General features: G+C 45.4%; 1 protein-coding gene across 2 annotated transcripts in view; it reads left to right on the top strand.

The window, feature by feature from the left end:
* fgfr1b (fibroblast growth factor receptor 1b) overlaps positions 1–16938 on the top strand; it is a 32756-nt gene extending 15818 nt beyond the window's left edge. The window contains exons 2-17 of one of the 2 annotated variants that reach the window (XM_035772583.2): positions 5587–5825; positions 10301–10390; positions 10539–10711; positions 11009–11132; positions 11243–11418; positions 11617–11761; positions 11917–12107; positions 12272–12417; positions 12919–13040; positions 13200–13310; positions 14394–14584; positions 14734–14856; positions 14945–15015; positions 15179–15316; positions 15454–15559; positions 15654–16938. In XM_035772583.2, the coding sequence (XP_035628476.1) occupies positions 5708–5825; positions 10301–10390; positions 10539–10711; positions 11009–11132; positions 11243–11418; positions 11617–11761; positions 11917–12107; positions 12272–12417; positions 12919–13040; positions 13200–13310; positions 14394–14584; positions 14734–14856; positions 14945–15015; positions 15179–15316; positions 15454–15559; positions 15654–15989 (2361 nt within the window). In that variant the 5' untranslated portion in view covers positions 5587–5707 and the 3' untranslated portion in view covers positions 15990–16938. Of the gene's footprint in view, positions 1–5586; positions 5826–10300; positions 10391–10538; positions 10712–11008; positions 11133–11242; positions 11434–11616; positions 11762–11916; positions 12108–12271; positions 12418–12918; positions 13041–13199; positions 13311–14393; positions 14585–14733; positions 14857–14944; positions 15016–15178; positions 15317–15453; positions 15560–15653 lie in introns of both variants that reach the window. The other variant, XM_035772582.2, reaches the window with a different exon arrangement.
* Positions 16939–22576: the final 5638 nt, after the last annotated feature.

The following is a 22576-nucleotide window of genomic DNA, read 5'->3' as shown; positions in this document are numbered from 1 at the left end:
GTCTGGCATCCTCAAGTACCAGAGAGGGAGAGTGGGAGCAGGCGTGATACTACCTACAGTGAGGGAAAACAGTATTTGATCCCCTGCTGATTTTGTACGTTTGCCCACTGACAAAAGAAATGATCTGTCTATTATTGTAATGGTAGGTTTATTTGAACAGTGAGAGACAGAATAACAACAAAAAAATCCAGAAAAACTCATGTCAAAAATGTTATAAATTGATTGGCATTTTAATGGGCGAAATAAGTATTTGACTCCTCTGCAAAACATGACTTAGTACTTGGTGGCAAAACCCTTGTTGGCAATCACAGAGGTCAGACGTTTCTTGTAGTTGGCCACCAGGTTTGCACACATCTCAGCAGGGATTTTGTCCCACTCCTCTTTGCAGATCTTCTCCAAGTCATTAAGGTTTCGAGGCTGACGTTTGGCAACTCGAACCTTCAGCTCCCTCCACAGATTTTCTATGGAATTAAGGTCTGGAGACTGGCTAGGCCACTCCAGGACCTTAATGTGCTTTTTCTTGAGCCACTCCTTTGTTGCCTTGGCTGTGTGTTTTGGGTCATTGTCATGCTGGAATACCCATCCACTACCCATTTTCAATGCCCTGGCTGAGGGAAGGAGGTTCTCACCCAAGATGTGACGGTACATGGCCCCGTCCATCGTCCCTTTGATGCGGTGAAATTGTCCTGTCCCCTTAGCAGGAAAACACCCACGAAGCATTAATGTTTCCACCTCCATGTTTGACTGTGGGGATGGTGTTCTTGGGGTCATAGGCAGCATTCCTCCTCCTTCTCCAAACACGGCGAGTTGAGTTGATGCCAAAGAGCTCCATTTTGGTCTCATCTGACCACAACACTTTCACCCAGTTGTCCACTGAGTCATTCAGATGTTCATTGGCAAACTTCAGACGGGCATGTATATGTGCTTTCTTGAGCAGGGGGGCCTTGCGTGCGCTGCAGGATTTCAGTTCTTCACGGCGTAGTGTGTTACCAATTGTTTTCTTGGTGACTATGGTCCCAGCTGCCTTGAGATCATTGGCAAGATCCTCCAGTGTAGTTCTGGGCTGATTCCTCACCGTTCTCATGATCATTGCAACTCCACGAGGTGAGATCTTTCATGGAGCCCCAGGCAGAGGGAGTTCTTGACAGTTCTTTTGAATTTATTCCATTTGCGAATAATCGCACCAACTGTTGTCACCTTCTCACCAAGCTGCTTGGCGATGGTCTTATAGCCCATTCCAGCCGTGTGTAGGGCTACAATCTTGTCCCTGACATCCTTGGAGAGCTCTTTGGTCTTGGCCATGGTGGAGAATTTGGAATCTGATTGATTGATTGCCTCTGTGGAAAGGTGTCTTTTATACAGGTAACAAACTGAGATTAGGAGCACTCCCTTTAAGTGTGCTCCTAATCTCAGCTCGTTACCTGTATAAAAGACACCTGGGAGCCAGACATTTTCTGATTGAGAAGGGGTCAAATACTTATTTCCCTCATTAAAATGCGAATCAATTTATTACATTTTTGACACACGTTTTTCTGGATTTTTTGTTGTTGTTATTCTGTCTCTCACTGTTCCAATAAACCATTCAAATTATAGACTGATCATTTCTTTGTCAGTGGGCAAACATACAAAATCAGCAGGGCATCAAATACTTTTTTCCCTCACTGTAAATTCCATCAGCATAGGGTCCTGGACATCCTGACGGGCCGCCTCCAGCTGGTGAAGGTCTTGAGTGACGGTAGTTGTATGTTTTCTTGGCACCGTCAGAAGAACCGCCAGAAGAACCTTTGAATAAAAGAAGCATGGCATTAGTGTTGAACTGGAACATTTTTATTTTATTTAACTAGGCAAGTCAGTTAAGAACAAATTCTTATTCACAATGACGGCCTACCCCGGCCAAATCCGAACCCAGACGACGCTGGGCCAATTGTGCACCACCCTATTGGCTCCCAATCACGTCCGGTTGTGATACATACAGCCTGGAATCGAAACAGGGTCTGTAGTGATGCATCTAGCACTGAGATGCAGTGCCTTAGACCGCAGGGCCACTCGTGAGCCCCAACATGAAGGCTATCAAAAATGTACTGTAACAGCTGTGTAGTCTATACGTTGGACATAGGTCCCCATCCTCCTACTGGGATGCCAAAGCACTTTTGTGTGAGGCATATCATTACAACTTCTATTTACTTTGGTGTAATTTTCACATCATAATATCATAAGTCGCATCCATTTACAGTATCTTACCTGGTCTCTTTTAGAGGAAGTGCCTCATCTCCCACGAAGACATATGGGCTCTGTGTTTGGGTCCCCAGGCAAGCAACTCTGGCCTTGGTAGCAGCAGCTGGCCTGCAATGAGTTGAGAGCCAAACTTGCGTCGTGAGGGAAATTCCACGGTCTTTCCTCGTCAATGCTTCGCATTCGGTCGGACAAGAGATGTAATTCTCCTTCCCCACCTAGTAGTGTTCTGTGGACCGTTCTGTGGACCGTTCTGTGGACCGTTCTGTGGACCAATTTGCCACCGTTTGTTTTTGTTTCTCACCAGTTGTAAGAGCACTTTCAGCTCTTCCAAATTGGCGGCAGACTTGTTTACTTAATTACCCACAGAAGCAGAAGCAGAGTTGAAAGCATGGAACACCATGCTAGCTAGATAGCTAGTATTTGTAACAGGCCTCTTACACTGGATCCTGAAGTTCAAATGCCGTCGCTGGCGAGAGTCAAAAAGAGTGCCTTGGCCCCTCTTACTTGGTAAGCTACTCTGGCACCACCTAGAGGATGGGTGGAATGCAAGGAAAAGTGTCTGCTGCCCCCCAAACCGACTCACATTACCCATGAGCACTACGTTACGTTGCTCCGGCTGTCATGCATTTCAATGTGGACGTCCACAACAGAGTGGAAACGCAATGCCCCCCTGCGGTTAAAGGCTCCGTTACGAGACGGACGCCACAGTTAAAGGCTCCTTTACGAGACGGACGCCACAGTTAAAGGCTCCGTCACGAGACGGACGCCACAGTTAAAGGCTCCGTTACGAGACGGACGCCACAGTTAAAGGCTCCGTTACGAGACGGACGCCACAGTTAAAGGCTCCGTTACGAGACGGACGCCACAGTTAAAGGCTCCGTTACGAGACGGACGCCACAGTTAAAGTTACCGAACCACAGAAGATGAAAATATTGATGGCTTTATGGGATAGTTAGCAACTTGTAAGCAATTACCCATTCTTATAAGTAGATACTATTTAAATAGTAATGTTAAATCATACACATTGGCTGTTGAGCCTATTATATTATATGACTGTTCCCTCTCGTTTAAGTTTATTGTGCTGATAATTACATTTGTTTTTGATGATCCAGATTAACATTGGTATCCCACCAGTGTAATGAACACGAGGGGAGACAGAGAGCTGCTTTCAAGCGCAGGGCACAGCAGCTGTTTATTGTACAGGACCACAGGAGGAGGCAGGTAGATGGGTCCAGGGGCAGGCAGGGGGTCCAAAAGGGCAACAGTACAGGCAGGGAAAAGGATAGTAACGTCATCCGGGAGATCAGGCAATAGGTTGATAACAGGAAATCCGAAAAAGTACAGGCAGGGAATAGGCATCATTAGTTTTTGCCTGCCTCACTAGCATACACAGTAGTAAACCACAGGAAAACCAGAATGAAAGAAGTGTCACAAAACAAACAATCCTTCACAGTGATGGGGTGCAAAGAACTGAACTAAATAGTGTGTGATAATGACATACAGGTGTGTGAACAGGTGATTAGAATTCAGGTGATTGGGATCTGGAGAGTGAGCTGCTTTCAGGGGATCTATGAGTTTGAGAGTGTGAGCTGGAAAGTGGGCTGCGTTCAGGGGATCTATGTGTTTGAGAGTGTGAGTTGGAAGCAGACGTTACAACCAGAGGGAAATTCATTTTTTCATGTGCTTAAAAAAGATGGTACATAAAACATGAAAACACGAAAACACAGAAACTACACAATAGAATTCATTAAAAGTGCCATAGCTACACATTTATAGTGAAAGTATGCGATATACCCAACAGACTATCTTTCAAACAGCCTACCAATTATCCTTCCCACTGTCTTAATCAAGAGCTGAAGCTTGACTTGGTCTTGCACTGGCATGTTTCCAAACATGCATATCAGACCAAAGGGGAAACACACTCTGCAGGACAGATTTATAGAACATTTGTAAGATATGGCGGCCAACATTTAAAATGGTTCAGTTTGCGTTAAAAAAAAACATTCCCTGTTGCATTTTCTTTATCTTTGCAAAAGCACCGTGGTTCAATTTCATTTTATTGTCTATTTCGATTCCCCATTGAGTGATGTGGTCACTCTATCGACTGATTCCCCATTCATCTTCGTAGGAGGTGGTGGAGTTTTGTTCATTCTCAATTCAAATTCCGTCTCTTTTGTTTTCTTAACATGTATTTCAGGAAAGTTACGTGCGCACCACTGGACGAATTTGCCTGTTTCTCCGTCTCGACCTTGAAGAGAGGCTTGGTCTGGGTGGAGGAAACCCACAACAGCGGTGTCATCTGCATATTTAATGAATTTATGGGCTGAGTCAGAGGCTCCACAATCGCTTGTGTACAGTTTTCACAGTATCTGTGAAAGCACGCAACCTTGAGGGGCTCCCGTATTCACCGTTCTAGATGTAGAGATGGTGGAGTTGAACTTCACTTGTTGGGTACGATTCACAAGGAAACTAATTAATCCGTTTGATCAGTAGAGAGTTGACACCCAAATTCACCAGCTTATCCACCAGTAGGTGGGGTTGGATGGTGTTAAACGCGCTACTGAAGTCAGCGAATACAATTTTCACTCGGGCTATTTGCCTTTTCTAAATGTTCGTAGATATTGTTCAGCATGACCAGTAACTCATCATCAACACCCCTGGAGGCACGGTAGGCGAATTGGTTTGGATCTATTTGAGATGAGAGACCAGAAAGAATTTGTTTTTGAAGAATTTCTTCAAAACATTTCACGTCAAGCTTGACTTGCTATAAAGTTAGAGAAACAAGTTGAGGAAAAAGCAACTTGCTTTAGGAAAAAACATGCTTTATTATCACCTGAAACAATATATTTATCCTCTCTTGAATAAAAAGGTCATATTTTGCATTCTCCCAGAATAAATGTGATCTCTGAAGAGAGACACTACACTTGTCCATTCGGGTGCGGGGCAAGACGAAGAGGATGTATGGCGTAACTGTGATATAACACCGTTTTTGTTCTGTGACGTTCGATGGGCATTTAAGGTGTGACCGGTGATCTGACAGGGGACAGGCGTCAAAGGTGTGTGTGTGTCTGTGTGTGTGTGTGGTAGGTGCGCCTCTCTCCCCTCCCCTCGGGGACAGGTGCTAAAGTGTGAGGGCTGAGGAGTGTGGGAAGCTGAGTTCCCATCTCAGACCTGTGAAAAGAGACACTAGAACATGTGTCTCCACCAATCTGCTCCCGACAGCATTGGGCTGACAGGGTAGTGGTGACGCGACCTTTTCTCACCGTTTCTTTTCATAATTGTTTATTTTGTATTATTTTTTACATAACCACTATTGTTCCTCTTGACCCTCTCTTTTTTCCCCTCTTACAGTTCCCCACCTGAAGAGTTGATGGTTGTGGGTTGATCCATTGGAGCGCCCTCTACAGCCAGCCTTGTACCAGTAGCCCTTGCCATTCCAGTACTGTACCAGTTAAGCTATACCAGTGCCATTATGTTGTTGTCTCGCTGGTCTCTGCTGCTACTCTGGTCTCTACTGGTTCTACTGGTCCAGTCCCCCCTAACCCAATCCAGACCAGCTGCTTCCCTCAGTGACACTGACAGTGACACAGGTAAGAGACATGGACCACATAAAAGATCTTAAATTCTCTCCTCCTTTCTTTCTTTCTTGCTCTCTCTCTCTCTCTCTCTCGGCAGGGCTGCGTCTCATTAGCCTTCTGTGTGTGCGTGCGTGCGCTTCCGCTTTGCTCGCTTGTGTGCGTTTTAACGTGAGCTTTCTCTCCCTCTTTCTTATTTGATCCCTTTCATGCCAGGCTGAGGGTTCTGGGTTCAGGCTGCTTCCATGATGGTTCAATCCCCACTGACTCTGTTCCGCTGTCTGGAACTGCTCAGTTAGCAGTGGGTCTTTATTCTGAGACAGAGGACAGAACACACTCTTCAATTTGGGGATGTGGAGGCTCTTTATTGGTCTAGAAAGGACCTCAGTCTTCAATGTTTGTCCATTTAGTTTTAAAAAAAAACTGAGGATGTTTACAGGGATTCTTTCATGGCGCAACCACGGTTTAGCTTCTCCACCGTTGGCTATGGTTTACATATCCTGTCCACGCACGCACATGCACACAGTTGGTTGGATGTGGAACAGAAAGGCTGTGTTTGGTAGGAAAGGATGAATTCTGTCTGACAGGAGGTGTTTTTTTCCCTCTATTGGCGAGTCGTGTAACCACCGGCCATCCTAAACCAGCCTAAACCAACCACACCATGGTGTGTGTGTGTGTGTGTGTGTGTGTGTGTGTGTGTGTGTGTGTGTGTGTGTGTGTGTGTGTGTGTGTGTGTGTGTGTGTGTGTGCGTGCTTGCGAATGTGTGTTTGATACTGTTGTCTTTTCTCTCAGTCAAAAACACCAAAAATGTCACTTCTGCTGCAAACAATTTTGCCATACACGAAGGCTGCTTCCAATTTTCTATCTCTGTCTCGCTGCTTCTTTCAAATAAAGCTGTTGGTCTTTGGATTTCAACCACCTCCCCCTGCTCTGCTCTTGTTTAGTGGATTCCGTTCTTCTTTTCAGTTATTTTATCCTTGTTTGTATCTCTTCTCTCTCTCCAACTCTCTCTCTGTCTTTGACAACCTTTCATTAGGAATGTTCCCCCTGCCATGAGCAGACCGTATTCAGGACTTCCCATAATGCAGTTTCTGTAAACCTCTCCCTGTAGATTACAGACCTGCTGTGGTGAGGCTGGGAGCTGGGATTCTGGGATGGTCTATGTCACTCTGTGGTGGTGATGATTATGGACCTAATCTCTCTAGATTACAGTAGATACAGTGCCATGCGAAAGTATTCGGCCCCCTTGAACTTTGCGACCTTTTGCCACATTTCAGGCTTCAAATATAAAGATATAAAACTGTATTTTTTGTGAAGAATCAACAACAAGTGGGACACAATCATGAAGTGGAACGACATTTATTGGATATTTCAAACTTTTTTAACAAATCAAAAACTGAAAAATTGGGCGTGCAAAATGATTCAGCCCCCTTAAGTTAATACTTTGTAGCGCCACCTTTTGCTGCGATTACAGCTGTAAGTCGTTTGGGGTATGTCTCTATCAGTTTTGCACACCGAGAGACTGAAATTTTTTCCCATTCCTCCTTGCAAAACAGCTCGAGCTCAGTGAGGTTGGATGGAGAGCATTTGTGAACAGCAGTTTTCAGTTCTTTCCACAGATTCTCGATTGGATTCAGGTCTGGACTTTGACTTGGCCATTCTAACACCTGGATATGTTTATTTTTTAACCATTCCATTGTAGATTTTGCTTTATGTTTTGGATCATTGTCTTGTTGGAAGACAAATCTCCGTCCCAGTCTCAGGTCTTTTGCAGACTTCATTGGTTTTCTTCCAGAATGGTCCTGTATTTGGCTCCATCCATCTTCCCATCAATTTTAACCATCTTCCCTGTCCCTGCTGAAGAAAAGCAGGCCCAAACCATGATGCTGCCACCACCATGTTTGACAGTGGGGATGGTGTGTTCAGGGTGATGAGCTGTGTTGCTTTTACGCCAAACATAACGTTTTGCATTGTTGCCAAAAAGTTCAATTTTGGTTTCATCTGACCAGAGCACCTTCTTCCACATGTTTGGTGTGTCTCCCAGGTGGCTTGTGGCAAACTTTAAACAACACTTTTTATGGATATCTTTAAGAAATGGCTTTCTTCTTGCCACTCTTCCATAAAGGCCAGATTTGTGCAATATACGACTGATTGTTGTCCTATGGACAGAGTGTCCCACCTCAGCTGTAGATCTCTGCAGTTCATCCAGAGTGATCATGGGCCTCTTGGCTGCATCTCTGATCAGTCTTTTCCTTGTATGAGCTGAAAGTTTAGAGGGACGGCCAGGTCTTGGTAGGTTTGCAGTGGTCTGATACTCCTTCCATTTCAATATTATCGCTTGCACAGTGCTCCTTGGGATGTTGAAAGCTTGGGAAATCCTTTTTTATCCAAATCCGGCTTTAAACTTCTTCACAACAGTATCTCGGACCTGCCTGGTGTGTTCCTTGTTCTTCATGATGCTTTTAACGGACCTCTGAGACTATCACAGTGCAGGTGCATTTATACGGAGACTTGATTACACACAGGTGGATTGTATTTATCATCATTAGTCATTTAGGTCAACATTGGATCATTCAGAGATCCTCACTGAACTTCTGGAGAGAGTTTGCTGCACTGAAAGTAAAGGGGCTGAATAATTTTGCACGCCCAATTTTTCAGTTTTTGATTTGTTAAAAAAGTTTGAAATATCCAATAAATGTTGTTCCACTTCATATAAAATACAGTTTTATATCTTTATGTTTGAAGCCTGAAATGTGGCAAAAGGTTGCAAACTTCAAGGGGGCCGAATACTTTCGCAAGGCACTGTATGATGATGAGTTGTGCTTTCTCTGGTCGCAGTCCTGCTGAGATGTGGGGAGGGAAGGGATCTGCGGCAGAAAATTCCCTTAGTAATGTAGTAGTTCTATATTGAATAGTAATCAATATATACATTCTGCTGGGAGATGGAAACGGATGTGTGGCAGAATATATCCCTGCTTATAGTAATCACTGATCTGACGTGGCTGGATCTGTGAATGCTGTGGACTGGAACCCTATCAGACTGTGTCTAATGGTAGAAGGAAAATGGCTTTTTTCTTATTCAACATATTCAAACAGGACCCATTATTAAAGCTCTGGAGCCCTCCTTCCTCAACTCACCCTGACACCCATCCTTGCCCCTTTGTTTGCAGCCATTTGTCAGGATGAAGGTGCTGACGATTAGTGTGTTTGTTTATCTCTGAGCTTGGGGTTAGGGAGCTACGTGGGAACTCTGAAGGAGCGGTGGTGCGTGCGCTGTGGCGACAGTCGAGGCACCTTAAAAAGGGGTGAAAGGTTAATCTTTATGCCGTTTCCATTCCCACTCAGCAGACCCCCACAGAGTAACCTTGTCTCAGCCCTTCCTGTTTGCACACACACACACACACATACGCACACACACACACACACACACACACACACACACACACACACACACACACACACACACACACACACACACACACACACACACACACACACACACACACACACACACACACACACACACACACAGTCTTGTACAGCTAACCTTGTGGGGAAACACAATTCAGTCCCATTCAAAATCCTATTTTCCCTGAACCTAACCCGTACTCTTACCCTAACCTTGACTCTAAATGTATTGTTTATGTATTGTTATTTTCCCATCACTAGCACATTCGAGCCCGCTGCCTATATACATAGATACATATATACATAGCCACTTTAATAAATGGAACACTAGTCACTTTAATAATGTTAACATATTTTGCATTACTCATCTCATATGTATTATTTGTATTTTACATTTTTTATTTAACCTTTATTTAACTAGGCAAGTCAGTTAAGAACAAATTCTTATTTTCAATGAAGGTCTAGGAACAGTGGGTTAACTGCCTTGTATATACTGTATTCTGTTCTATTCTGCTGTATCTTAGTCCATGTCTCTCTGACATTGCTCATCCATATTTATATATTCTTAATTCCATTCCTTTACTTAGATTTGTGTATATTGGGTATATGTTGTGGAATTGTTAGATATTACTTGTCAGATATTACTGCACTGCCGGAGCTAGAAACACAAGCATTTCACTACACCTGCAATAACATCTGCTAAACACGTGTATGTGACCAATAAAATTAGATTTCGATTTACCCTAGCTCCTAACCCTAAAACTAACCCTAGCTCCTAACCCTTAATGTAATACTAACACTAATTCTAAGCTTAACCCTAAACTTCCTAGAAATAGCATTTGATCTTGTCGTGACCAACAAAATGTCTCTAGCTGGTAAAAAAATAAAATATTCTCTCTATTCTTGTGGGGACTTCTGGTCCCCACAGGAATAGTTAAACACATCCACACACACACACACACACACACACACACACACACACACACACACACACACACACACACACTGGTTTCTAACTCTAGTTTACATACTCGTTTGAGAACGAAAGCAATACTGAAAGTGTTCCTCTCTCTCTCCATAGCTGACATGCTTACATCGTCGGAGGATGAAGATGATGATGAAGAGTCTTCCTCAGAGGAAAATAAACTGTACAACAACCAGAAGCTCCAACGTAAGCCCCTTCCTCTCACCTCTTTCCCCCAAACCTTGCCTGTCACTCACCCTTCGCTCCCTCTAACTTGATTAGTATGAAAAAGTAGGAGCCCAATTTTTTTATATTGAATCCAAAGTTAGAAATATAAATGCCTCTCTCTCTCTAGCGGTGGCTCCTCAGTGGGTGACTCCAGACAAGATGGAAAAGAGGCTCCATGCCGTTCCTGCCAGTAAGACTGTTAAATTCCGTTGCCAGGCGACTGGTAATCCCACTCCAACTTTGCGGTGGTACAGGAATGGAAAAGAGTTCAGGAGAGACCAGCGGATTGGAGGCTTCAAGGTATGTATGTTTGTACAGCCCTCTGCTGCATAGTGTGTTGTCTGTATAGTGCGTCATCAGTAAAGTCAGCAGGTAAATAGCATACCTTAAAAGTAAAGATTAGATTACAGTGCCAAGGGGTAGAATGTATAAAAATAACAGCAGAGGTCCAAGCACTGAACCTTGGGGAATACCAAATGTCACTTATTTCTACTTTACCAAATTTCAATCACAAACACCACACCAAATGTGTATTTTTCTTGGTTATTCTTATGTTTTCACTCCCTGACTTTCTCTCTCACCCCCTCCCTCTTTCAGCTCCGAGACCACATGTGGACTATAATAATGGAGTCTGTGGTTCCGTCTGATAAAGGCAACTACACATGTCTGGTGGAGAACAAGCATGGCAGCCTCACACACACCTACCAGCTGGACGTAGTGGGTCAGTATGTGTGTGTGTGTGTTTACTTCTGATATGCGTACATGGAGAGATGTGTGCGTATATGTGTGTGTTTGCGTCACTCACGTTGCATGTGTGTTTGTGTGTTCTAGAACGTTCCCCTCACAGGCCCATCCTCCAGGCAGGCCTGCCAGCTAATCGTACGGCAGTGGTGGGTAGTGACGTAGAGTTTGTCTGTAGAGTGTTCAGCGACCCTCAGCCCCACATCCAGTGGCTCAAACGCATCACCATTAACGGCAGCAGAGTGGGGACAGACGGACTACCCTACGTACGTGTACTGAAGGTACACACACACACACACACACACACACACACACACACACACACACACACACACACACACACACACACACACACACACACACACACACACACACACACACATATCTACGTACAAATTCTGAAGGTTAACACACACTGTACCCACGAGGGCTACCCCACATAAACATCTCTCTATCGCCCTCAGACTGCAGGGTTTAACACCACAGACAGGGAGATGGAGGTGTTTACTCTGAGGAACGTGTCTGTGGAGGATGAGGGAGAGTACACCTGTCTGGCAGGAAACTCTATAGGAATGTCTCACCACTCTGCCTGGCTCAGCGTGATCAAAGGTACACACACATAAATGTACTCGATTATTCTTAACCTTTGCAGACCAATGTGCTTTACAAATGTGCACTCAAAATGGAAGAGAAGAAACAAACAAAAATGACAATAATAATAATAAAATAAATCAAATAAAAACCATTGACTTCCTCCTCTGCAGACGTGCCTCCCTCCCCCGTACCGTCTCAGGCCTACCTGCAGATTTTCATCTACTGTGTCGGCTTCTTCGTCATCATGCTCCTAATCGCCATAGCGACCGCCTGCCGATTACGCTGCTCCCCGAAGAAGAGCGACTTCAGTAGCCAGCTGGCTGTTCATAAACTGGCGAAGAGCATTCCCCTACGCAGACAGGTAGCGCGCACACACACATATACACACATGCCCGTAAACCACGATCGTGTGATGAACGATCGTATGATGAGTAAAATTTGCCTGAGAACTAATCCCTGGGTTTAGTTCAGCAGGCGGACCGCTTACCATATCCTCTCTCACAGCCTCCCCCTCTCTTCCTCTAGGTGTCAGTAGACTCCTCTTCCTCTCTGCAGTCTGGGGTGTGTCTGGTCAGACCCTACCGCCTCTCCAGCGGAGCCACGCCCAACCTGGCCGGCGTGTCAGAATATGAGCTGCCTGCGGACCCGCTCTGGGAGCTGTCACGAGACAGGTACTAAGAAGGCTTATATCCCTGCATAGAGAATACACAACCTATAGTTTAGGGAATACATAACCCTGCATATGGCATACATAATCTGCATAAGGTAACTAACTTAACCAAGGGGATTCATAACCTCCATGAACAAGGCATTCATTTTTATTTATTTTTCACCTTTATTTAACCCGGTTGAGAACAAGTTCTCATTTACAACTGCAACCTGGCCAAGATAGAGCAAAGCAGTGTGACACAAACAACAGCACAGCGTTACACATGGGATAAACAAACGTACAGTCAATAACACAATAGAAAAAGTCTACATACAGTGTGTGCAAATGAGGTAAGATTAGGGAGGTAAGGCAATAAATAGGCCGTAGTGGGGAAGTAATTACAATTTAGCAATTAAACACTGGAGTGATAGATGTGCAGAAGATGAATGTGCAGGTAGAGATACTTGGGTGCAAAGGAGCAAAAAATACAAATAACAATATGGCGTGCGTGTCTGTGTTGTAGGCTGTCTCTGGGGAAGCCACTGGGTGAAGGATGTTTTGGTCAGGTGGTGCTAGCAGAGGCTGCAGGTCTGGACAGAGAAAAACCCTCCCGTCTCACCATGGTCGCAGTGAAGATGCTTAAATGTTTGTGAGACTACTGCTGACTACTTCTTGAAATATATTCCTAAAATTTGAGGAGCAAATTAGAATAAACGTAGATTTTGATATCGTCATTTCTAACCTTGAAAACAGTGTGCGTATTGGTTGATATCGATGTGATGTCACGTCCTATTTCCTGTGTAGCGGACGCCACAGAGAAGGACCTGAGTGATCTGATCTCTGAGATGGAGATGATGAAGATGATCGGGAAACACAAGAATATCATCAACCTGCTTGGAGCCTGCACACAGGACGGTAAGACTGGCGCTGTGTGCGTGCATGCATGTGTGTGTGCGTGCATGTGTGTGTGCGTGCATGCGTATGAGCAGAATGGCAAACCATAAGTACAAAGAGGCACAGTACAAAGGGATAAAGATAACAACAGGGGTCCAAGCACTGAACCTTGGTGAACACCCAAATGTTACATTACAATTAGGGTTTGGCGGTATCCAGATTTAAATATCGTCATACCGTCCTTCTCTCATCTCTGGATTTATGGTATTACCGTCTTAGTACCGTCTTAGTGCTAAAAAGGCCATTTTGCATCCATTACCAGAATGCTAACAAAAATAGCACAAACTAATAGCGTATTTCAATAGAGGCTGTTAGCTAAATATGCTAATGAGCTCAAACAAAATAAACTAATTGCAAAGACATGCAATCCAGTTTATACAGTTATACAAGTATAGGTAGTAGCTACTGAATGTCATGTCTGTTTTGCTTGTAAAAGTCCACACGCATGTGAACTAGAGACGTTGTGAAAATGTGCAAAGTTTTGACGCATGCTTGTCTGAAGGAAGAACCGTACTGGCTCTGGAGCAGCATGTGTCCACGCTGTGTCTGTGTGGAGTTTGGAGTTGCTGTGGTAACGGGCCTGCCTGCTCTGCTGCGAATGGAGGGGAGAAAAAATGAACGCAAAGAAATCAAGATGGCAGCAGTGCCAGCTTTTTACAGATAACTCATCCAAAGCACTTTGACTTCTCAAACATGACAGAACGTGTCTCTTTATTAACTCAGCCACTTACTGAGCTAATTAGCCAGTTAAACCAAATATACACAGCTGGACTCACCAGCTCCTGTATTCTCCCGTTGTGCTATTTACAAACAAACACATGACTGGCTGAACATTTCTGGGGAACTACGGTAAACTTCATAATGTGAAACAATGTGACAGGTGAAATCTGCTTTATCTCCTAGATTATTGAGCGAGTTGACTGCAGGTATTTAAAAGTAGCCTCAAATATTCTTAATTTATCTTGTCTTTTTCAGAGTACCTATGTGTACGCTACATACGGTATACCGCCCGAGCCTAATTATATAACCCTCTTCTCTCTCCAGGCCCTCTCCACGTGGTGGTAGAGTATGCATCTCAGGGCAACCTGAGAGAGTACCTGCGGTGTCGGAGGCCTGTGGGTCTGGAGTATTGGTCTGGGCCGACCCGGGCCCCCTTGGACACCCTGGAGGTCAGGGAGCTGGTGTCTGCTGCCTATCAGGTGGCAAGGGGCATGGCTTACCTCGCCTCACAGAAGGTCAGAGAAGAGACTAGTGTTATTGTCTCTCTCTCACACTCTCTCTTCGTCTGCATCTATTCTCTTCTGTTTACTCTTCTCTCTTTCTCCTTGAAGTGTGTACATTTGTGCCTGTCAATCAATGAATCAATCAATTGTTTGTTTTGTAGTGTATCCACAGGGACTTGGCAGCCAGGAATGTGTTGGTGACAGAGGACAATGTGATGAAAATCGCAGACTTTGGGCTGGCCAGAGACATCCATCACATAGACTACTACAAGAAGACCACCAACGTGAGTGACTTGGTCAACATGGAGCAGGTGTGACTTAAACACAGACAGACGGACATATGGGTGGTTTAACCCCTCGTTTTCCTCCCAGGGTCGTCTGCCAGTGAAATGGATGGCGCCGGAGGCTCTGTTCGACCGCATCTACACACACCAGAGTGACGTGTAAGTCTCGCCCTCCTAACATTTCACAGACGTTACGTTGCGTTGCGCCGTGGCTTTGCGCTGATCCATCATGCTATGTACCTGTAGGTTTCCTTTCAAGCCCAGCAATAACTGTCCCCGATAAAGTGATAGTTCACTGTATTGAATTCTGTGTGTGTTGCAGGTGGTCGTTTGGTGTGTTGCTCTGGGAGATCTTCACTCTAGGAGGCTCTCCCTACCCTGGTGTCCCCGTGGAGGAGCTGTTCAAACTGTTGAAGGAGGGACATCGTATGGACAGACCAGCCGCCTGCACAGAGGAGCTGTGAGTACGCGCCGAAACACACACACAGACAGTGCAATGTCCTCGCAAGTATAGTGATACAAGTATAATAAATGTCCTTTGCACGTATAGCAATGTAAATGCACTGTCTGTTCTGACCCTGTGGTGTTTGTTCCCAGGTACATGATGATGAGAGACTGCTGGCATGCTGTTCAGTCTCACAGGCCAACCTTCAAACAACTGGTAGAGGATCTGGATCGCATGCTCTCACTCATGGCCAACCAGGTAAAAACACACACACACACACACACAGTGTCATTTTCGTATCATTTGAATTGTTCCCCTGAACATGTCCTCTCTGTCTCTGCTCTCTCTCTAGGAGTATTTGGATCTCTCCATCCCTGCGGTCCAGTATTCTCTAGTGGGTCCAGACACCAGCAGCTCCTCTGACTCGGTCTTCTCCAGGGAGCCGACCCACGGAGCAGAGTACTCTTCCCGGAGCCCGTCCCGGACCTCCACCCTGCTCTACAACCAGCACACCCCCCCTAGGACCCCTTCTCGGGCCTCTACCCTGGCCTACGACCACCATATTCCCTGCCGGACGTCCACCCTGACCTACACCATACCAACCCGGCACACCACCACCCGGGGACACAGCCAACGTTCATCTACCAAACCCTTGCCGCACACCTTAACCTATCCACCTCCCTTTTAGTCAGTCCCTACCATGAGCTCTGCCCCCAGCCCCTCCTACCCCCACCCCCTGACTTCTACCCCCAGCCCCTCCTTGGTGACTGGGAGGCCTACCAGAGGGGAGGACACTACCTGAGTGCTTTAACCCCTTGTTCTCCAGTCTGCCCCGGAGCGGGGTTCATTTGACCTGCTTGGCATTTCTGGGGAGAGGCTCATTAACAAAGATGAAGACAATGGCAAAGACAGAGGGTCATAACAGAGTCATAAGACATGTAATAGACTTTTCATAAAGACTGGGCTCTTCTGTTCTCCTCCCTATTAATATGGGGATACTCACACAGGAAGAGGAGGAGGCTGCTAAACATTATTTTCATGGCCATATTATGCCATAAACCCATAAAGGCTATTAAAAAAGGAAATCTTACCAAGGGAAAACAAATAATTCACTTATTTTTTATTTAACCTTTATTTAACTAGGCAAGTCAGTTAAGAACAAATTCTTATTTACAATGACTGTCTGCCAAAATGCAAAAGGCCTCCTGCGGGGACGGGGGCTCTTTTTATATAAATATATTATGAATGGTGTCATCTGAAAATTACTTCTTTTTTTTAAAACTTTTTTTTTAGATGGTTGCTTGTTTTTAACCCTGTCAATGACAGAGTGGCGTGGATATGATGCTATGTGTTCCATTCAGAGGAAAGAAGTAGGTAAGATGCTATGTGTTTTAATAAGCTAATATCATACCAGCAGTGTTAGTCAGGGCTACAGTTACCGTATCACCCTCTAGTCTAGACTCTATGGACACCAGCGTTACGCTGAAGGTCATGGTGATGTTGCTGAGGATAATGTTCATGGTAATGTAAATGCTTCTAAAACAGTGGCAAATGCACTTATTGCCAATGGAGGTCTACCTTCCTTTACAGAGGATGCCTTTATTTGAAGGACTGTAAAATTAAAGACAACAGTGTTACAAAACTTCGCGGAAGTCTTTTTGAATGAGCGAGGAAAATCGGGGGAGAGAGAGAGAGAGAGCGCATGCTGAAGTGATCAGTCTGCCAAATGTTGTCGTGCTCCAGGACTTCAGGGGTCGAATAAAGGACTGGTGAAAGAGTGTGTGATTGGAGAGAGGGAGGAGAGGTTCTGCTGCTGACTGCAGAGGAAGCATTCTCTCCAGAAAATGGTAAGTGTGTGTGTGTGTGTGTGTGATTTAATGGTGGTAAGAGAGTATTGGCCAGTAACTTCGCTCTATCAATCACCCTTGAGATCTGGACCTTACAGCACAGACAGCAGCTTCCTGCCAGACGCACGCGCATACATAGCTGGCAGCTTGTTTGGCTGAGGTCCAGGGTCTGGATAGCATGTCTGTTCCTTGGAGAGGAGACATTCGGTTAAACTTCTGGCTGCGTTCTCTCTCTCTCTGCTGAGATGTCAGCTGTTTCTGTGTTCTATGCCACAACTCATAGCTAACTATGTGTTGAATTAAAAAACACTTCATTTGGATCCTGTCCTATTGTTTCAGATAGGAATTTTCCAGAAACTTCTCCGGAGGCGTAAGGATAAATCCATTCACTCTAGAATTTGAAGTAGCCTATTCTAACCTGATCACCCCGAATAGGGATATATTCCCTGGGCTCTTCCTGTGTCACTGTGTAAATCTGGGCTTGTCTAAACGTGTTGAGGAGTGTGTTTTCTCAGGGTTGCTCGTAATTCCTGGAAATGAGGGCTGTTAGCACAGCCATCTGCCCTATTGCCCTATATGTTGACCACCACACACACACACACACACACACACACACACACACACACACAAACGCACACAGTGACGGCAATCAATGTCCCCCACCAAGGTGTTAATGCAAACACCCCACCCCTGCCACCCTTCTCCATTAAGTGCTCTCCTGGCTGTATGTGGGCTCTATTTGGGTTTATGGGCCGTGAGCTGCCGTTACTGGGTGTGAGGAGCCATAATGGGGCTGCAGTTTCCACCTGAGACAGATGGTTCAGAGGGGCATCAGAGTCACTGGCATCTAGTATGGTGCTGTTATCGACACCTGTCGGAGCTAGAGGAGGATCAGTCTTGGGAACCACAGGGGCTGTCAGGGTTATCAGGCTTTTGTAAAAAAAAAAAAAACGCTGGAGATTTATTGACAGGGTGGCTATCAACTGTGCAAAGTTCCTCAGCGTACACACGTCAGAGGAGCTGAAATGGTCCAACCACGCGGACACCATGGTGCATATGGCACGACAGCGACTTTTCAACCTCAGGATGCTGAAGAAGTTCAGCCTGTCCCCGAGGGCCCTCACAGTGTTCTACAGGAGCTCCATCGTGTCACAGCCTGGTTTCGGCAACTCCACCGCCGTTGACCGCAAGGTGCTACAGTGGATGGTACGCTCAGCCGAATGCACCGTTGGGTGCACACTGTCTGTCGCAGGAAGGACAAGATCATCGGGGATCCCAGCCACCCGAGCCACGCCCTGTTCTCCCCACTTCCTTCACTAAGTATAGGAGCATTGTGGCAAAGGAGCATTGTGGCAAAACCTGAAAGACAGTCAGTGGCTTCTACACAGAGATCACCAGGCTACTGAACAGCCACCACTAGTCAGCTACCTGCTCCCCCTGTCCCCCCTGACTTCCTATTGTGTGTGTGTGTGTGCGCGCGTGCGTGTGTGTGTGAGCTTGCATGAGAGACAGACAGAGAGTTCAAGTTTCCCTCAAGTCAGGCGGTTTTGTACTGTGACCCATCTAAAGCCTTCCAAAATTCCCTGCTGCGACCCAATAACCACAACCACCACTGTTTCCGTTTCTGGCCCCAATAACGACCTAGAGGGAATGCGATCAGCTGTGACCCAAACAGCCATTTTAGAAACGCAACTTTCTAGTATAACATAGTTTCTTTCTGAAGCAGTTGAAACAGGTAAGTGTTACCGCATGTACTCCTGGGGGAGAGAGAGAGAGAGAGAGAGAGAGCGAGAGAAATAAAGTCTTCTATGTCATTACGGAACACTTAGGGGGCCATTAGCAGTATAGATCTTTTCCTCTGGTACACCTCCCCTCCGTTTCAAACTGTCTGGGCCAACAAACTCCTAACTGATCACACGGATTGATTGGGGAGACTTATTATCGTTGCCTCAATTTGAAAAATTCGGCATGTTTTAAACCACTGCTGTACACTTAGGGCTGGTCTGCCAGATACAGACCCGTTTGGTAAACCAGCCCTAAGTCATCTAACAGACGAGTTTGCAAAGCAGAGAAACTGACTGTGAGAAAGTGGTAAGAAGGACGTAGGAGGGCTTACAGGCCTGTGATTTAGAATGCTGGTTCTGGCTGTATGTACAGAGGTCTGGTAAAGTCATAGGCCTGGGGAGTTTGGCTGTGACTGGAGATTTGTGCCAGAGATAATCTCGTTGGAGGATAGACTGTCCTAAAGACGCCCAGCCCCATCAACGACAGGAGTATACTGCCACCCAGTGGATGGAAATGACAATTAACTTTGAAAATACTTTAACCTCACACTCTATATATTTTATTTATTTAACCTTTATTAAACTAGGCAAGTCAGTTAAGAACAAATTGTTATTTACAATGACGGCCTACCCCGGACGACACTGGGCCTATTGTGCGCTGCCCTATGGGACTCCCAATCACGGCCGGATGTGACACAGCCTGGATTCAAACCAGGGACTGTAGTGACCCCTCTTGCACTGAGGATGCAGTTCCTTAGACCGCTGAGCTACTCAGGAGCCCAAATCTAACACCAATGCAAATGATTAAGGATCACCAATGTGTGAAACTAGGATCGCTCAATCACTAGTCTGGTATGGCAACAGAGGGTAGTGCGTATGGTCCAGTACATCACTGGGAACAAGCTTCCTGATATCCAGGATCTCTATACCAGGCGGTGTCAGAGGAAGGCCCTAAAAATTGCCAAAGACTCCAGCCACCCTAGTCATAGACTGTTCTCTCTGCTAACGCACGGCAAGCGGTACCTGAGCTCCAAGTCTAGGTCCAAAAGGCTTCTAAACAGCTTCTACACCCAAGCCATAAGACTCCTAAACAGCTAATAAAATGATCCCGAGAGGCACAGCGATCTAAGGCACTGCATCGTGGTACTAGGGGCTTCACTAGGAGGATAGGCAAAGTGGGTGGGGTTATATCCTTCCCGTTTGGCCCTGTCCGGGGGTGTCCTCGGATGGGGCCACAGTGTCTCCTGACCCCTCCTGTCTCAGCCTCCAGTATTTGTGCTGCAGTAGTTTGTGTCGGGGGGCTAGGGTCAGTTTGTTATATCTGGAGTACTTCTCCTGTCCTATTCGGTGTCCTGTGTGAATTTAAGTGTGCTCTCTCTAATTCTCTCTTTCTTTCTGGAGGACCTGAGCCCTAGGATCATGCCTCAGGACTACCTGACATGATGACTCCTTGTGTCCCCAGTCCACCTGGCCATGCTGCTGCTCCAGTAGTTTGTGTCGGGGGCTAGGGTCAGTTTGTTATATCTGGAGTACTTCTCCAGTCCTATTCTCCTGTGTGAATTTAAGAGTGCCTGAATTCTCCTTTCTTTCTCTCGGAGGACCATGCCTCAGGACTACCTGACATGATGACTCCTTGCTGTCCCCAGTCCACCTGGCCGTGCTGCTGCTCCAGTTTCAACTGTTCTGCCTTATTATTATTGGACCATGCTGGTCATTTATGAACATTTGAACATCTTGGCCATGTTCTGTTATAATCTCCACCCGGCACAGCCAGAAGAGGACTGGCCACCCCACATAGCCTGGTTCCTCTCTAGATTTCTTCCTAGGTTTTGGCCTTTCTAGGGAGTTTTTCCTAGCCACCGTACTTCTACACCTGCATTTATTTTAATTTGTTAAAATTGTACCTTTATTTAACCAGGCAAGTCAGTTAAGAACATATTCTTATTTTCACCTGGGAACAGTGGGTTAACTGCCTGTTCAGGGGCAGAACGACAGATTTGTACCTTGTCAGCTCGGGGGTTTGAACTCGCAACCTTCCGGTTACTAGTCCAACGCTCTAACCACTAGGCTACGCATTGCTTGCTGTTTGGGGTTTTAGGCTGGGTTTCTGTACAGCACTTTGAGATATCAGCTGATGTACAAAGGGCTATATAAATACATTTGATTTGATTCACTAGAGACCCTGATTTGATTCCAAGCTGTATCACAACCGGCCGTGATTGAGAGTCCCGTAGGGTGGCGCACAATTGGCTCAGCGTTGTCCGGATTAGGGTGTGGCCGGGGTAGGCCGTCATTGTAAATAATAATTTGTTCTTAACGGAATAGCCTAGTTAAACATTTTTTTTTACATACGCTGACTATTTTCATTGTCCACTCCCCACATTTTTACGCTGCTTCTACTCTCTGTTTATTGTCTATGCAGTTACTTTACCTCTACCGACATGTACATATTACCTCAATTACCTGAACTAACCTGTGCCCCCCCCCTGTATATAGTCTCGCTGTTATTTTGTTGTTGCTCTTTAATTATTTATTTTCTTATTTTCTATTTATTTATTTTTACCTTGCTTATTTTATTAAATACTTTCTTAACACGGATTTGTATAAAAACTGCATTGTTGGCTAAGGGCTTGCAAGTGAGCATTTCACTGTAAGGTCTACTGTACACCTGTTGCAATCAGCGCATGTGACAAATAACATTTGATTTGAAATCTCTGTAGTCAATATGATGCAGATCACAACATTTATTTGTAGCAAAGAGAATTACCCCAAGCCCCCATAGTGTAGAGTACCAGACTCGACTACACTATAACTAACTAACACACACACACACAGGATCTCAAATCATACACGATTTAACCACATCTTCCACAGCATACTATTGTCTTGTTCTTACAGAGTATAGGATATTACATTAACACAGACAGTGACAGAGAAGGACGTGGTGAGCCCCACGACCAGCGCGTTGACATCATGTCCCTGTGAGGGGGTGGTGACATCGTCGTAGAGCGGCATAACAGCACGGCATCAGAATTTGACGTCCCATCTAGATGTCAAGCTCCGCCCCATCTAGATGTCAAGCTCCGCCCCATCTAGATGTCAAGCTCCGCCCCCTCTATATGTCAAGCTCCGCCCACTGCCGACAACTCAAACCAATCACAACTAAAGACGTATAACAACATCATAAATAAACATTTAGTGAGAAAATAAATATCAATAATAATATTATGGTAATATATCCAGGGGTCTTTTTAAATAGGCTTCTCTTGGTAATCGCTGGTCAAAACTGGGACGTTATGGCTGCTGTGCCATGTTGAAATCAGATGGAAACGACAGTGAAGGTTCGTCTTCTTAGATAGCCTTTGAAAATGTTTCAATTGGTTCACATGAAATGAGCAGACTTTTCACAACAGCTCTCTAGGTTGGAGGATGTCATCCTCCATTCAACGTCCAGCTAACAAGTTTCATCCCCCTCTCATCAAGCGTCAGCCGGCACAGAAACACTTTCAACGGCAGTTAGAGATCGACGCTTCCCCAAACCACTACATTACAGCAGCTCCAAACTTCCCTTAATCATATGGCCTTAATCATTTAGCCTTAATCATTTGGCTTTAATCCTTTGGCCTTAATCATATGGCCTTAAT

Source organism: Oncorhynchus keta, chromosome 6 (assembly GCF_023373465.1).
Source record: "Oncorhynchus keta strain PuntledgeMale-10-30-2019 chromosome 6, Oket_V2, whole genome shotgun sequence".
Classification (NCBI taxonomy): Eukaryota; Metazoa; Chordata; class Actinopteri; order Salmoniformes; family Salmonidae; genus Oncorhynchus; species Oncorhynchus keta.
Note: the sequence above shows the minus strand (reverse complement) of the source record. Positions and strands in the feature narration are given on the sequence as shown.